General features: G+C 38.1%; 2 protein-coding genes across 2 annotated transcripts; both read right to left on the bottom strand.

Annotated features, from left to right (window-relative positions):
- Positions 1–8: 8 nt before the first annotated feature.
- ube2al (ubiquitin conjugating enzyme E2 A, like) lies at positions 9–2,372 on the bottom strand. Its single transcript, XM_033986806.2, has 6 exons — positions 2,188–2,372; positions 1,634–1,714; positions 1,528–1,553; positions 1,369–1,458; positions 1,198–1,286; positions 9–769 (listed from the first exon to the last, which is right to left on the bottom strand). Exons 1-6 carry the CDS (start codon positions 2,229–2,231, stop codon positions 641–643), a joined length of 459 nt encoding a protein of 152 aa, XP_033842697.1. The 5' UTR covers positions 2,232–2,372; the 3' UTR covers positions 9–640.
- Positions 2,373–2,829: 457 nt separating this feature from the next.
- Positions 2,830–12,815, bottom strand: ankrd10b (ankyrin repeat domain 10b). Its single transcript, XM_033987487.2, has 6 exons — positions 12,477–12,815; positions 11,770–11,922; positions 11,083–11,174; positions 4,962–5,227; positions 4,775–4,882; positions 2,830–3,323 (listed from the first exon to the last, which is right to left on the bottom strand). The coding sequence occupies exons 1-6, from the start codon at positions 12,672–12,674 to the stop codon at positions 3,109–3,111; spliced, it is 1,032 nt and encodes a 343-aa protein (XP_033843378.1). The 5' UTR covers positions 12,675–12,815; the 3' UTR covers positions 2,830–3,108.
- Positions 12,816–15,444: the final 2,629 nt, after the last annotated feature.

The raw sequence follows: 15,444 nt of genomic DNA, 5'->3' as shown, positions 1-15,444 counted from the left end.
ACCTTAAACAGTTTTAACATGTCTTTTTATTTACAAGTACGGTACTGAAAATGGCATGATAACAACCAGTGCAAAATCTGTACATAAAGTTTAGTTGTGATTCTTATTTACAGAAGTACTGAACAAAATTATGAACACACTTTTCATGCATGTAACAGTTCACAACACAGCAGGGTTGTCCAATATAATTTTCCCCAGTGATGTTTGAGCTACTTAAATCTTTTCCCTATAGACCACTAAGAAACCCTGAAAACTGCTGTGTAGAAATATACACCGACAGAGTAGTTGGGCACAACACTATGGGTTCTTGACATGGCCCTCAAAGATTCAACATTAGTCCAGGGGTGAATTAATCAGGGTGACATACATTAGAAAGCAAGGCAATGTCCCTTTAGTCCATAATGACAAAAAAAACAAGGCAATATTCAGAACCGTTTCCCTGATGGACTTCAACTGAGTAAAAAATATATATATTATACCTGGTAGCTAACAAAAAAGACTTTATGGGGGTGGAGATTGGAGGTAAAGTGCATAAAAGCTTGAAATAAAAATGTGTGGTTGAGAGACTAGGGCAAATATAAGAAGTACTTGACTAAAAATTGCAGCGCACACAATGGAAACAGCTACGGTGATTGTCAGGTCAACTGTCCCTCCAGCTCTGCTCGACAATGGCAGACACACGTTTCTCGTACTCCCGCTTATTCTCCTGATAAAGCTGAGCAGCCTGACTGTTGGCTGGACTGTTGGGATTAGGTTCATCAAGCAGAGACTGTACGGGAAAAAAACATTATATTCAGTATTTTTATATCATATATTTTACACATAAAACAGTCTCACATACTTGCCATGAGACACATGATTAAATACTGAGGTGAAATACTTTACTGATTCCATCAACCAAGAGCATCATTTTATTCCCTTTGAGGGCTGCCTCTCTCCTCTCTGGGTGTTGGGGTGCTGTTTCATGAATGGCACTCAATGGCCAACAGAGGCACGCCAAACTAAAGTAGATGAGTTACTAAGTCAGCTGCCTCCTGTCAGGCCACCACAGGAGCAAATAACAAAATACTCTAATACTTGGGATTTACTCGTGTGTCATGAAATTTAATTACTGTAGTCATAATTTCATTACACCAAGCACTAATTGTAACTTGAGAGCATTGACAGTCTCAGCAAAACAGTGGTATCTGTTTTTACCTGAATGGATGTAAGGATTGAAGACACATCATAAGTTGGACTCCAGCGATTTTGCAAAATGTCCAAACATATGCTGCCATCTGCATAAACTGGGAGGACAATATATATTAACTGAAAATATTCTCCATTATCATGCCAATTCAAGAATTCAATACAAGATATGCTCCTTACCATTGGGATGAAACATCTTTGACACAAATCGTACTGTGGGTGGTTTATTGGGATATTCTTCTGTGAACTCTACAATGAGTTTAAATGTACCTTAAAGCATAGCAAAAAACATGTTTAATTCACGTATGCATAACATTTATGTAGTATAAATTTCCTCACCATCTTCAAACGGTGTCCCTTCAGGCCTAAAACATGAATCAGATTATGTGAGTGACATGAAGACAGGTGGCTTTGCAGAAATATGAAAGAATTTTCACTAACTCACCCAAAAATGACTGCATTCCACACCATTATGTTGTTTTCTGAAGGCGCACCACTAACACCAGCTGGAGGGTCCTCTTGTAGCCTATAAACAGAACGTTTAAATAGTGAACCCCAAATGTACAATGTCCCATTTGGCTCAATATTTCAACATTCAAACGGAATGACTCTCCAGTTCTGTTGACTGAGTAATATGATCCCATCTTGCAAGCACATTTGAACTGTTTTGCTTAGGAAATGGAAATGTGCCCACAACTATGGCTATTATAATAAACTGATGTGGAAAAAATAGTTGAGGATCACTTAAGGTGTATTTTTTCAGGACCTATTTTACGCTTCGTACACCTGCTGCTAACAGTGGCTCAAATAGTCAAACTGTAAATGAACACGGCCACCGATTATAAACGATATAGTTATATAGTTAGTCAGAATACACATTTTCAATAGATTCGAAATGTACTTGTATTTTTAATACAAAATAATGACATATTATATGATGCTATGCTAATGTTAGCAAATTGTAGGAAGCTAACGTCACTGTCGATTTTGACAACTCACCTTTTGAAATCCCTCATAAGTCTTCTTCTAGCCGGTGTAGACATAACTCTATAATGTGTTAGCCGTATCAAGATGAGGCTTAATATACGTGGCTTTTTTTAATCAAAACGTTTTGCCGTATTTACGAGTGAGTTACTTGACACCATCCGCTCCCTTTAGCCCCCGGTCGGTTTCGTTAATCCCAGCACTCAGGTTAGCCCAGTTTGGTTTACAGAGACATACCACTTCATTCGCAGGGTCAATCCTTTGCTAATATAACCAATTATATACAGTTTTGTAAACCCAAACAAGAAATACACGATATACCTACACGTAATAAATGACAATGGTCTAAGATACCAATGTTATGGATTGTTTTTGAGTAACATTAATGACTTTAAAATCTCTCAATCCCCCCTTTGTCGTGATGGATGCGCTCGGCAGTGGGCGTGACCACAGTGACGTAATGTTTGTGCAGAGTGAAGGTCGGGCTGACAGGTGACGTGCAGCACACTGTACCACTGTACAGCACAGGCCGGACACGTGAGGACGGGATGGGGTAGCCCAGTGGTCCCATTTACACAGTTTTATAGTTTCACTGCAATGGCTACGAAAGATAAAGGGTAGCCCATGCTGTAATTACAAAACTAATAGCCATGTTTTTACGCTTTTATTAAATAACTTCACAATTACTTAACAAAAATTCACAACTGGTCGCATCAAAACAAAACACAGGGGACTAACGTCTGCCCCATTGCACATTTTTGTCTAGTGTTAGATTGAAATTTTAGCTGAACTAAATCACTATTGTTCTAAAAATAATAATGCCCTGTTGAATAATACTGATTAACTCATTTTAGTCAAATTGAAGGCCAATTGTGTTGCTTAGGCATATATTACTGTGTATTAGGCAAAAATGTGGTGCCACTCAGAATTCCCATTTTAAGATCCATGATAAAGAAGCATGGTGCTGTAAAATGCATTGTTGTACAGTTGCTCTGCAGTCACAGACTTCTGGTGCTCCACCTGGCTGCCTGCTGTGCCGTGGATCTCAAGCATATCACTGTGAGCATGTCTGACTTCTGCTGCCAGGCCGCACCCGAGCGGAAGCTGAGGTTGGCTGTGACCATTTGGGGTAAAGAGCCTTTCATCTGTCACTGCAAACAACAAATATATAATATTATTAAGTCTTCTTTACCCTGAAATATATATATATTAAGCAATAACTGTATGCATTTTGTGTGCTTTTTTTGTTGTTACTAAATATTACAATGTTTAAAGACCATATTAACATTTATATCTGCATTTTGACATGCATTCCACAGCCTTATATTATAGTACAACTAGTTCAAGACCTTATTACTAATCTAAAACCTCCAAATAAGGCTGTGACCTGACACAGTGACCTAGTTTTTGTAGATGTATTTAAGTGTTTGTGAGCTGTTGGGATAATGGTGAAACACAGTATAGTAGCACAGCATCTAGTAAGTTAAGATTAAATAGTGATTAAAAACATTCAAAAACATACAAAAAAAGTCCACCACAATCATAAGTCTGTCAAATGTTTTGTATTTAATTAAGAATTTTATCCATAGCAAAACAGAATATTGTCATCGTTAAGCGCTAGAAAATGCATATCAATTGTGAAACTTAACACTTTTACAAAAAAAAAAAAAAAACAGTACATGCCACAACACAGAAAATGACTTCAAAAGTCAAAAAGTAGATAAAATGATGTAAAAAACTGTTGTTTAACACTGTTTAGCTCAAAGTAATAAAGTAAGGCTTATTTAAAAGTAGTACAAATTCATGCAGAGCTTTATTTATATCAAAGTACTACTACCCACTCAATGAGCTCGTGTCACACAACCAAAGTGCAGGTTTAAAACAAAATCTCTTTCTAACTCACTGAACAAAACTACCATCAAATAAGTTACACAAACAAATTAAAACCTTTGACAATTCTCAGGTATTTTCAGCAACTCAAATTTTAAGAACTTATTCACTGAAAATGCCATAAAATGGTCACTGATGTTTAAGAAACTGGCTACCTTCATTTTGGGATATGCTTTGAATTTAATAAACCATTAATCATAACTAATGAAACATTTGACAGCATATAGAGAAGTTCTCACATATTTTGAGAAATACTGCCATTTGAAAAATTACTGCAGAAGTTGATATTTATCAATGTTTTCTGCTATAAAATTGTAATGATAAAGGGAATTATTCTTCAAAGTGATTATTTTACAATATCATCAAACACGTATGCAAGACTAGTGTATAGCATAGTACTTAAGTTCAAATTAGATAGGTATATGCACTTACATCAAGTACACACCTTTACATTTGTCAACGTATATTCCCACTGCCCCAAAGCCAACAAATTAGCATATTATCCATAAACATACCCCAGCCACACTAAATTGACTCTGAAAATCAATAAAGTACAAAGCTTTCTATAAGTAAGCATATGAATTGGTGTAGTGGCAGTGAGTCTGCATTGATGCCACTGTAATCACCTCCAGCTCTTTGGCTGGCTGGCCTGCGCCGTCTTGTCTTGGGGCTGCACACCCATTTAACTCTAATGCAAAGGATCCTGGCCCACCTGAGCTTGCAGCAAAGGACAACTCCATGTTTGTGCTTTCCATTTGGACATCCTGAGCGCCTCCCAGTGGCCCATTCCCATTTAGATAAACTGGTGCCATGTCCAGACCTAAAAAACAAGTATTGACAATACTTACAAACAGCACTTGCAAGATTTGTGGTAATGTTAAATTCAATAATCAGCCTACCAATGGGTCTAGCCTTTTTCACTGGGTTTACTTCAATGCCTTCAAATGACCTCTTTCTGTTTGGAGTGCCATTCAAGAAACTGCGTCCCTGGACCGAGGGGTAAGAGTGCCCCCCATTCTGGGCTGTGCTGTTCACAAAATGTCCGTTTTGAGACTGGGCCATGTTTTGTTGGAAGTTCTGAGCATTGGACAGAATCTCCGCACACTCCTTGAATCCCTGTGCATGGGCCAGGTCGGCAGCAGTCAGTGCACTGGCATTCCTCAAACTGCACAAAAAGAGCAAGTGTCACCAACACACACCTGCAGCTGGAGTCTCTCACACACACACGCACACACACATACATGAACACACATACAGACACACACACATACATACACACACACAAAGGCCAGGCACGCACACACACACCCCCACACACCTACACTCCTGCATAAACACACAGACACACACACATATGCAAACAGTATGTACATACACAACCTGATCTGAACTATCCTGACACCCTCTACGTCATCTTGGGGAAAATGACGTCTGATCACTTTAGCTCATTTGAATTTGAAATAAATAGTCCCCAAACAGGAAATATAACTGCTGCAAAACATGACATGTTTAAGCCAACTTTGGTGTTTAAAAAAAACAAAAAAACTTTTTTGTTGAAGTTGAAGACTTTGCAGAGGCAAGATGACATAAGCTCTTCAAGTATTTCACCTGATGTTCAAACAATGAATTAAAAAAAAAAGTATTCATGGTTCCAGTTAACTGTTATTAAAATATTTAGAAACATCATTACAGTAGTTATAAAAATGTCAAGTAGCAATTATTAAAAAAAATTAAAAATCTAAAAAAAATGTAAAATAAAAAAATAAACAGACATGGTTCTTCAGTGGTAAGTAAAGAAGGTGGTCTCTCCACAAAGAAAACTAGGAAATATCTTCATGATCAAGAAATCCAGGTCTTCATACAAAAAACAACAGTCAAAGAAAAGTGAACACTTGTAGTGAGGAATAAGAAAAAAATACTTCGCTGCTATTGAAAATGTAAACATTTTCTTAGTGTGAAATAACACACAGTTGTGTTAACCATGTCAAGGTGCAGCAGATCTAAGGTGATTTTAAGTGACAAAATGAATGCACAAACAGAACGGTGTAACCACACAAGCACTGTACTCTATGTCTGTCCTCTAAGAAGAGCAGATCCCATTATTGCACAAGCCAGTGTGCTGGACTAAATTTAAGATAACCACGATTAAAGCCAATAGGTGTTCAGATTTGTTTAAGAGAGTTGTTATTCTGATTCATTTAATGATGAAATGATAGTTTATGTAACTTGCATCATAAAGTAAAAGCAATGCGAGTTTTCCAAAGTTCCTATAATTAGTACAACTGCATTAAAAGAAAAATAACTCATTTGGGTTTACAGTAATATGTACAGTCATGTAGTGACAAGTTCACTGTTTGGACAATCATTGTGTAAAAGGTGATCTATCTACATTTGAACTAAATTTGTGGAGAAAAAAAATACATTTCAAGAACTAGTGCACAATGAACATTTCATAAACAATCAAAAGATTTAAAAATCATAAAAGTAAAAATCACACAACTTGTTGCACATCGTACTCTTCAAATTAACGCTTCCAATTTTTCCTCACAAGTTTATAAAGTTATAAAATGGTCTCACTAAGGAACAGACATTGTATTTACACATTTCATTAACACGTTCTAAACTCAGTCCTGGTTCACACATGTTAGCTTATTATTTTATTATTTGTATAGTAATGTAAAAATGTAAAACTATAATGTATAACATGTATGAGTGCACTGCTGTATGTCAAGAATTTGGTAAACTTGACTGGACACCTTCAAAAATGAGGTGGTACATTTGAAGGGGCATTGCAACGATACATTTCAAATTACTACTAGCCCAGGTAGAGAAGAGAGGACGAACTAGTTAATTAGTATTACTGTGTTGGTCTTGGCCAACATTTCACAAGTAAAAATGATTTCCATTTTAAACTTGCCATACTAAATTAAAGTGAATAATGCATTTACATTAACTGTAGAATACTAAATGCTCAAGCTGTGCTCAGTGGTCAGTGCACAATATTTACAAAGTGCTGACAACTCTAGTTAAATTATTATTATAGTTTAGATGTTACAATGAATTAAATATAGATTACTTATACTTCTGCCATTCCTTTGGTGAGACCATCATTTCAACAAAAATCAAAGATCAAATTAATAAAACAAAGGAAGCGTTAATTCTTTATAAATGCCTGGTATGCTTTGCTTTTCCCGTCCTAAGCACAGATTTTATCTTCTCTATCTACTGTCTAACTTTCAAGAGGCAACCTACAATCATGCTACATGTTGACATGTGACTCACGTGATTAAACCTGTCCTTTTAAAGGGCTCCTATGGTTAGTTGACAAGACCAGAAACAAAATATATAAAAATAAAACAAAAACTAAATATATAAACAATTATGGATAAGAAGCAAAGCATGCAGGTATATTTCTTTAGTTGTGATTCATTTAAAAACCTAGCATTAAAACCAATCACCGCAAGAAATACCTCAACAGTTTGCCAGTGTGTAGATAGGAAGCGATAGTGAGAACACTCAATGCCACAACAGTGCGGCTATCCCAGGGAACGGGGCAGACTCAGCAGTGTCTATTCTCCCCCTTTCTAGGATTACTTGAAAAAACCAAGTCATTTCCAATTCAATAGCTGAAAAACATTAAGACGTACGGTTCTGGTTCTGTTAACAGTATCAAAACGTTTCGAGTAACTTGTCACTTTCATAAAGGAAAAGGTGACAAAGAATATAGGTCAAAACAAGACTGTATTATTGTATATGGTTAATACTGAGACATACAAACAAAAACATCTTTGTAGAAATTCTCTGAACAGTGAAATGGCATTCAACAAAATGAGTGTTAGCATAACATAGTTATTAGATCATACATATTACACAGCTAACTCTGGTTTGCCCTTCTCATTTGCAACAGGGTCTAACTCTGAGCTGCCAGCTGTTGTCCTGACCAGCTACCATCTTACCTCTTCTGAGGCTCATGACAAATTAAACATGGCAACACTGCCTTTTACTCAGATAATTGCATCATTATGAATATTTGATTGAATTATAACTATTAATGTTTAAATAAATACACTGCAATTTCAATAGAATTTAAAAGCATAAAAGTGCCTGTAAAAGGCAGGAGTAAAAGCAGCTGGAAATCATCAAGTGATGGTCTTCAGATGGGTGACCGGGCAGACACTGTGCATGTTTGGTGTGACTTTCACATCAGACGATCTGTCAACATTTGTAGAAAAAAACATCTTCTGCTTCATCCTGGTAAGACGTGTGGATTTGGAGCTGGTTTCAAGAAGGTGAAAGAATCATGCCATCCAAGACAAAGGAAATGGTTCCTTCTTGGTCAAAGATCCATTTACCAAAGATATGTTTCTCACAGTTTATACCAATAGTAAGTATTATAATTATAGTTTCTAGTGTGATCTAATCTTGATTGGTGGGTAAACTGTATAAAGTAGTATTAAGCTCAGTCTATACATGGATGAAAGTCGTCTCCAAAAACACATCTTGAAGAGAAAGTGAAAAGAATATCAGTAAACCAAAGAGAAAGGTCCATCAACAGAACCCACTTAGAGGAAGGATCAAATAAAAATGATTTTAAGTAGTTGAAAAAAATTAATACAACCAAGTAAAATTATTGGAGTTTCAATTATTCTGCAAATGTTATATTTGTTTCCAATAAAATGACATAACGCCTAAAATTTTCAGAGTAATACATTTGAATTATTTTAATGTTTTCATTTTGTCATGAGCCTCGCCACTCCCTGCGTTTTCTCTCATGTATGAAAAGCTACCTAACCTCAACTACCCATTGAATGTTCAATCTGTAAAAGAAAAAAATAAATCAGAAAATAACCAAATGCACAAGGAGATCAGAGCTCTGTTATTAACGCATACTTGGAGGTTAGAGATATACAACACAGAAATATTAACACTCAAAAGATTTTCTGTTGCAAACTATTTTCAAGCAATATTCCTCCTCAGAGTTAGGGTTTGAGATTTTAGTCCTCAACAGTTTAATAAGTTAAAATTTGAAATTGTAAAATAAAATCTATAAACTCCAAGTATTTTTGGATATACTGTCAGATCAGAACTAATCAGTACATTGTGTTGCATAGACCAAGGTTGAAATCTGTTCATGTGTTTTTTGGTTTGGACTTTTAATATAAGGGGGATTTGCTTTACAAGTAAACATATGACTTTTTATATTGTAAATTATTAAAGTTCAGTGGCTTTTTTACCTATCATCAATTACATAGGGGTTAGGGTTAACAGCAGAGGTGGATGTTACTCAGTTACGTTTACTTGAGTAACTTCTCTTTGTGGGCAGCGTAGTTTTACTCCTACTGAGTAATAGTTTTTGCCTTGAGTAACAGTACTCTTACTTGAGTAAATGTTTATTATTAAAGTCTACAAAAAAGCTTAAAACTTGTTGACAATGATATGAACATTTGTGCACTGCTCCATAATATGATTTAGTTTTGCTCATTTTTGTTTTCGTCCATCCTTTAAAATGTCAGATTTTGTACATTATTTGATGTTTTGTCCTTACAATAACATCAACTTGCTTTATACTCTTACTTGGACCTCTACTTTTTACTACTTTAGTAATTATTTTGAAACATTACTCATACTTTTGGCTATGCACCCCTGGTTAATTGAGTGCAGATTATTAAATAAAATACAAGATAGTGCTGGTTTGCACAGGTTTCGCTTGACGAGAGGCATTTCTCTCACTTTGGTGGTTTCAAACCCCTTACAGGGGTATTGCTGTATTGCTTTGGACTAAACTTGCCCACCCTGCTGTGGGCCAGTGGCAAAGGTCCATGTTCATTAGGATTACAACTGTCTGAAGCTTTCTAGCCCTTTTTCCATATTCAATTCAGAGTTTTTATTAACAACATTTTTAATTATTTACAAATTTAAGATGAATGTATGTTGATTCAATCAGTGTTTGTAATGTGTTGAATTCTATGCAACAATTAAACTTGTTTAAACATGCTCAGTACTTGTGCATTTGGCCATTCCAGCTGTGTAAGACAGTAACCAAAACAAATGTTAACATAGAAAACCACACTTTAGTTTCAACAGAGATCATGCAAATTGGTCTAGGAAAAATAGGGAATTTCAGCGGTTACATTAAGCTGCCCCATCAGGTGTACAATACATCAAAAGTTCAATAAGACATTTAGTTTTAAACCTAAGGCCATCAGACTGAAAAGAATCAGATCATTTCGCTCTTATTACACAGAGAGGGCAGCTTAATATACACTGTTGCACTAATAGCAACAATTTAGTATTAACGTTCACATTCAAGGGATCACCATCAAACAGTTATCATAATGCACCTAGACTGAACTACACAAATACAGATAAAGACTATGTTATTGTATGTAACCCATAAAAAGTGTGGGTAATGCAAGCTATCATTATTGAACTAATTAAAGAGTGCTCCTTACAGCGACTCCATTATCATGAGCGGTACTTCGGGTTTCTTACAGTTTCAACCGCGTTTACCTCGAAAAATTAAAATCATCCACTTTTATGAAACATTTTATGACCCAATATTTACACTTTTCACAGTTGTTAAGAACTTGCTGTCGCTAATGCTAGACTGTGAGACATTATTCAAGTACTATGTAATACTCATCACCAAAGTGACTGAGTTGATAAATTAGGCTGGTGGTTAGCACAGCCCTATTTAAACATCTCAACACTGCGGTGTGATTTTGTGTTGACACCATAGCAATCTGAGTTGTTTGTTTGGGTCTCATGGAGGATAGTGGTCGTTTCTCACTATAATATCATTGTTAAAACAGTTTGCAACACACCAATCACTGCTTTTGACAGCTAAAAGTCAGCAATTACTACTGAAACTGGCTTCAATTTGATCAACGTGAACCCGGCAATTCTTTGTTGTTTGTTGGTGATTCCTTGTAAAAAAAAGTTGTTACTATATTACTATATATTATTTGTAATAACACAAAATTAAAAGTTTGAGGAAAGGGATGTGGTCACAGAACTTACTCAGCTTTAGCTCCCTGAACCAAGAGAGCATTGATGCAGTCCAGACTGCCCGCTCGAGCAGCCTTGTGGATGGGCGTTTCACCCACATAGTCCTGTGATGACAAAATCTGGCATTACATTCACTGAAGAGAACTTTACAACCGTGATCAAAAGAACAAACACAGTAAAAGTAGGTTTAACGCAGAACTGAACTTTTCACCTAGGCTTCACAACCACCCACACACCAGACAAGACAACACACGAGAGGAAGAAGACAGATGCAGAACATCTCAGTCTATTATTCTAAAATGCAGGGCTACCGGTTCTGCCTTTATTTAAGCCACTTTAAATGGATGGTGATACATAATGACAACACCACATTAAGTCATCCTGACCTACAAATCCAATTTCTCCCAGCAAAGTATTAAAATAAATGCCCAGTCAGTGGCAGTGAGAACAGAACAAGAGAAATCATGAGGAAGTCTGCACAACCCTCCCAGTGTTAATACAAGCACCGCCTCCATGCAAAATGGAGCAATAATACTTAAAGGTTCATGACCCTTGGGTGGAAAAATCCTCACTGATGGGATAAGCCAAACAATACTGTACTCTTATGATCATACATTTTGCATAAAGCAACAATATTTACACATGTTCATCTAATAGCTATTTATGTTTGAGTTATTATAAGTGTGCAGTGCATCCTACCTGTCTGTTAATATCAGCACCAGCTTTGAGAAGCCACAACAGGGACTGAGGGTGTCCCCCAAACGCAGCAATGTGAGTAGGAGTCTGGGCAAATCTGGAAGTGACTGCATTCACACTACAGCCCACTTCAACCAAGCGCATGACACACTCCAGCTGTCAACACAGAAGCAAAACCATTAAACCTGATGGGAGCAGTCAGGACAGGCGCGGGCAGGACATGATCAAACAAAACCGAGAAAACCGGGCCCATTCTGTTGTGAGTGGAAAAAATGATGTGGGAAGAAGACGGCAAAGATCAAACTTTGTTATTCGTTTTCAGACAAATTCAGGCCGTGTTCATTTTTTCCTAAATAAACAGGCACATTTAGAGGTTTTCACAGTCTATTTGAAAAGAGCTCGTGCCTTGGGCTACATTATTCCCAAACATAAATCTATGGCAATAAAATGTTTTATGCCCGGGCAATACACATATTAAAATATGAGGTTTTTAGCAGAAGTGTTTAAGTAGTCCATTTCTCTGAGTGTCCATTTCTCAGAGTGTGAGCTGTGGCGATGGCCGCTGGTCTGTCTCACAGTGAACATCAGGAAATGGCCGAGGAGGAGACAGCGCCATGTCTTCGCGGCTCTATTAGCTCATCCTCCATTTATTAGCTGTACAAAATGTTCAATATCAACAACAGAAAGGATAAATGAAAGGAAATCAGCACCTTTCCAAAGTGCGCCGCCCAGTGAATGGGTGTCCAGCCGTAGAAAGTGTCCTCCACCGCGAGCTGAGCCCGGTGCGCACTGCTCTGGAGCAGAGACAGCAGCGCGCACACGTCCCCGTCTCTGCAGGCGCGGTGCACGGGGAAACGGGTGGCGAGCACCTCTTCGCTCGAAAACCCAGACTCCAGCCCGGCCGACATCTCGGCGACTCGCAACTGGCAACACGCAAATGTTTCACGGCAATGAACTCTGGTTTACCGAGGCCAAGCAAAGGAGCCACGCGGTTTGCCTTCTGCCTGACAACACAAAGCAAGAAGACGCACGTAGGAAACTCCACAAGCGCAGGATCTGGTACAAGTCATGGGCTGGATTTACAGTCAACACTGCCCCGTGTAGATCAAAAACCTGGACTGGATTTCACAATGTTTCCTGTTTTCTCACAGAACGTGTTTCACCAGACTCACCACTAGAGGGCAGCAGAGCTCTAGTTTGATTTGACACGTGGGGGGTGCAGTGTGTGTGGTGCATTAGACTAGTGTACACTCTGTGACCTGGTGTCAGCGGTTTAGGCCGATAGATAATTTATAACGTATGTCTGATGATGAGAAAGAAGTCAGTGTAGATTTGTAAATAGTCTATTAATTATTAGGTCATTAAAACCTTGCTGAAGACAAAACCTAAAGACAAAACAGTCTCATCACACATTTCCAAAAGATGGCGACATACAAGGACAGAACCCCTCCATCTTTACAGTTGAGGTAAGTTTATAGACCTGCTTAATTTGCAGTGTGAGGCTAAATTCCTTCCCCAGATAAACGTGGCTTTTAAATGTTCAGACAATGTTTAGGTGTTAATCTGCACTTTGTGAGGGTTCATGCCTCACTAGAGCTGACGACATCCACTTGTCTCAGATCACTGCACCAAGAAAAGCAAGGAGTGGATGGGAAATAGAGCTGCAGAAACCCCCCAAATTTTCTTGGACTGGCAGACTGCCACACTGACAATTCCAATATCTAACAAAGAAATATTACAAGTAGCCTAATGAAATGTGTTTGGGATGACTGCATTCTTTAAAGTGGGAGTAAACACATAAACTCTGCCAACAACTATATTCCAGATAGAGCTGATAAACAGGGCAGTACCTGGAGGACTAAAGAAAAGAGTGAGGGGAAAGAAGGGGCGGGGTCTGGAGAAATAAAGAACAGTGTGATTGGTTTAACAGGTATCCAAACTTCAAACTCCACCCCTGCAGAGAGGCGTTTGTATTCAGAAACACTTGGCTGTGATCAGGACAAAGAAAACTACAAGAAGTTGCACTGGCCACTGGAGGCAGAACACACAGATTTATTTAAAAAAATGACTTAGACCAGTAGATAATCCTATTAAAAAGTGCATTTCGGGTTGAATTCCACTTTGAACAGGTTGCCCTACAGAAAGACTTGCTTTTTTCCTGTTCTTGCTCCTTTCTGACTGACCTTCCCTTCATTGGAATGTCTATTGATAACATATCAGCCTAGGTCAATATTCAACCCAACTACAAAGAATGACCCAGGCCAGCGCACAGTTTTCACACTCCCAGTCCACATTATTTTACTGGGGTTTTTATTAACTGCACTCTTCCTGTTAAATGGAAAAGAAACCAAACAGCATTTAACAGCATGTCACATATAAACTGCCTTGTCTTTGCGGTGCCCACTCTCTGCACTCTGCCTCGTCTGCATGTGTGCCTTGACCGGAGTACAAAGGATTGTCTGCTGACGTCTGCTAATAAACCTCAGACTAAACTCCTTGCAGATGAAAGAAGGATGACGCAGAGGTGTTAGGTATCACAAACAGTGGGTTATGGAGGGGGGGCAGAATAAACACTGCCAGTACCCACAATCCATTTCACAAACATATACGAGAATGTGAATGGCATGTTGTCTTTGCGGTGATCATAGTGTTAAAGGCGCACTATGTAACTTTGGAGGATTGCACGGGCGTCTATATCTGTCTATCTTCATGGAGACAAGCAGGAGACGTTACCAGGGTAATCACAAGTCAGATCGTTGGAGCGGAGAGCAGTAAGAATCAATGTTTTTCAAGTACTTCTTCAGCACAAACAAACATTTGCAATTTAATAAACGCAAGCTATACAGGTTCATTGCCATACTGTGAAATTTTAGGCAAGGCAATAACATCTCCATGGAGACACACAGACTTCTGACCTTCCACCAGAAAGGTTACATATTGCACCTTTAAAGTTACTGCAAAAATTGTGTTTTTGTAATTAAAGAGATTGAAAGTGTGGTTAGGGTGGAGTAGGAGGGGGATTTTGGAGTGGAGTACAGACAGGTCAGGTAATGTACACGTAGGTTACTTCTTCTTCTACTTCAACTCAATTAATTTCAGTTAATTAAACTAAACTGAACTGACACTATCCTCCTTTGACCTTGTGACCTTTCCCTTTTCTTTCTCTTCACATGTCCATCATATCACCTATTATAATTTGCCAAACTGGCTGTCAGCTGGTAATGTGTTTGGAGTTAGAGCTTTGGGCAGCACATAAGAGGACACAAGGGAACATTTGAAGTCACAACTCAATAGAAATGTGTACAGTCATCGTTCGTTTATTTGTAATTAGATCCAGAGGCGCTCGTCAGCTATTGGAACAAATTGCATTCTCTTCATTTTGTCTCATATAAGTCAGCAAATACGTTTCAAGATCTGATTGATGCAAGTTATAGATATCAAAAATGCAGACTTATTTTTGTGCTATAAATTCAGCGTCTCCATTGCATTGTCCTGTCTACTGAAACATTCATAACAGCATGACACACCGCTCTGTTGCGAGGACCTGGGAGAGGAGCATATGTTCACTAGATTAGCGCGGCTCAAGCGGTGCACCTGTCCCTGGCTATCAAAAAAATACAGGAACACTCTGAATGGGTGGGGGTGCGCGTTCGATGAAGAGCCCTCAGGATATAGGCT

Source organism: Periophthalmus magnuspinnatus, chromosome 21 (genome assembly GCF_009829125.3).
Source record: "Periophthalmus magnuspinnatus isolate fPerMag1 chromosome 21, fPerMag1.2.pri, whole genome shotgun sequence".
In the NCBI taxonomy this organism is placed as follows: Eukaryota; Metazoa; Chordata; class Actinopteri; order Gobiiformes; family Gobiidae; genus Periophthalmus; species Periophthalmus magnuspinnatus.
The sequence above is the reverse complement of the archived record's forward strand: the minus strand, read 5'-3'. Positions and strand labels throughout refer to the sequence as shown.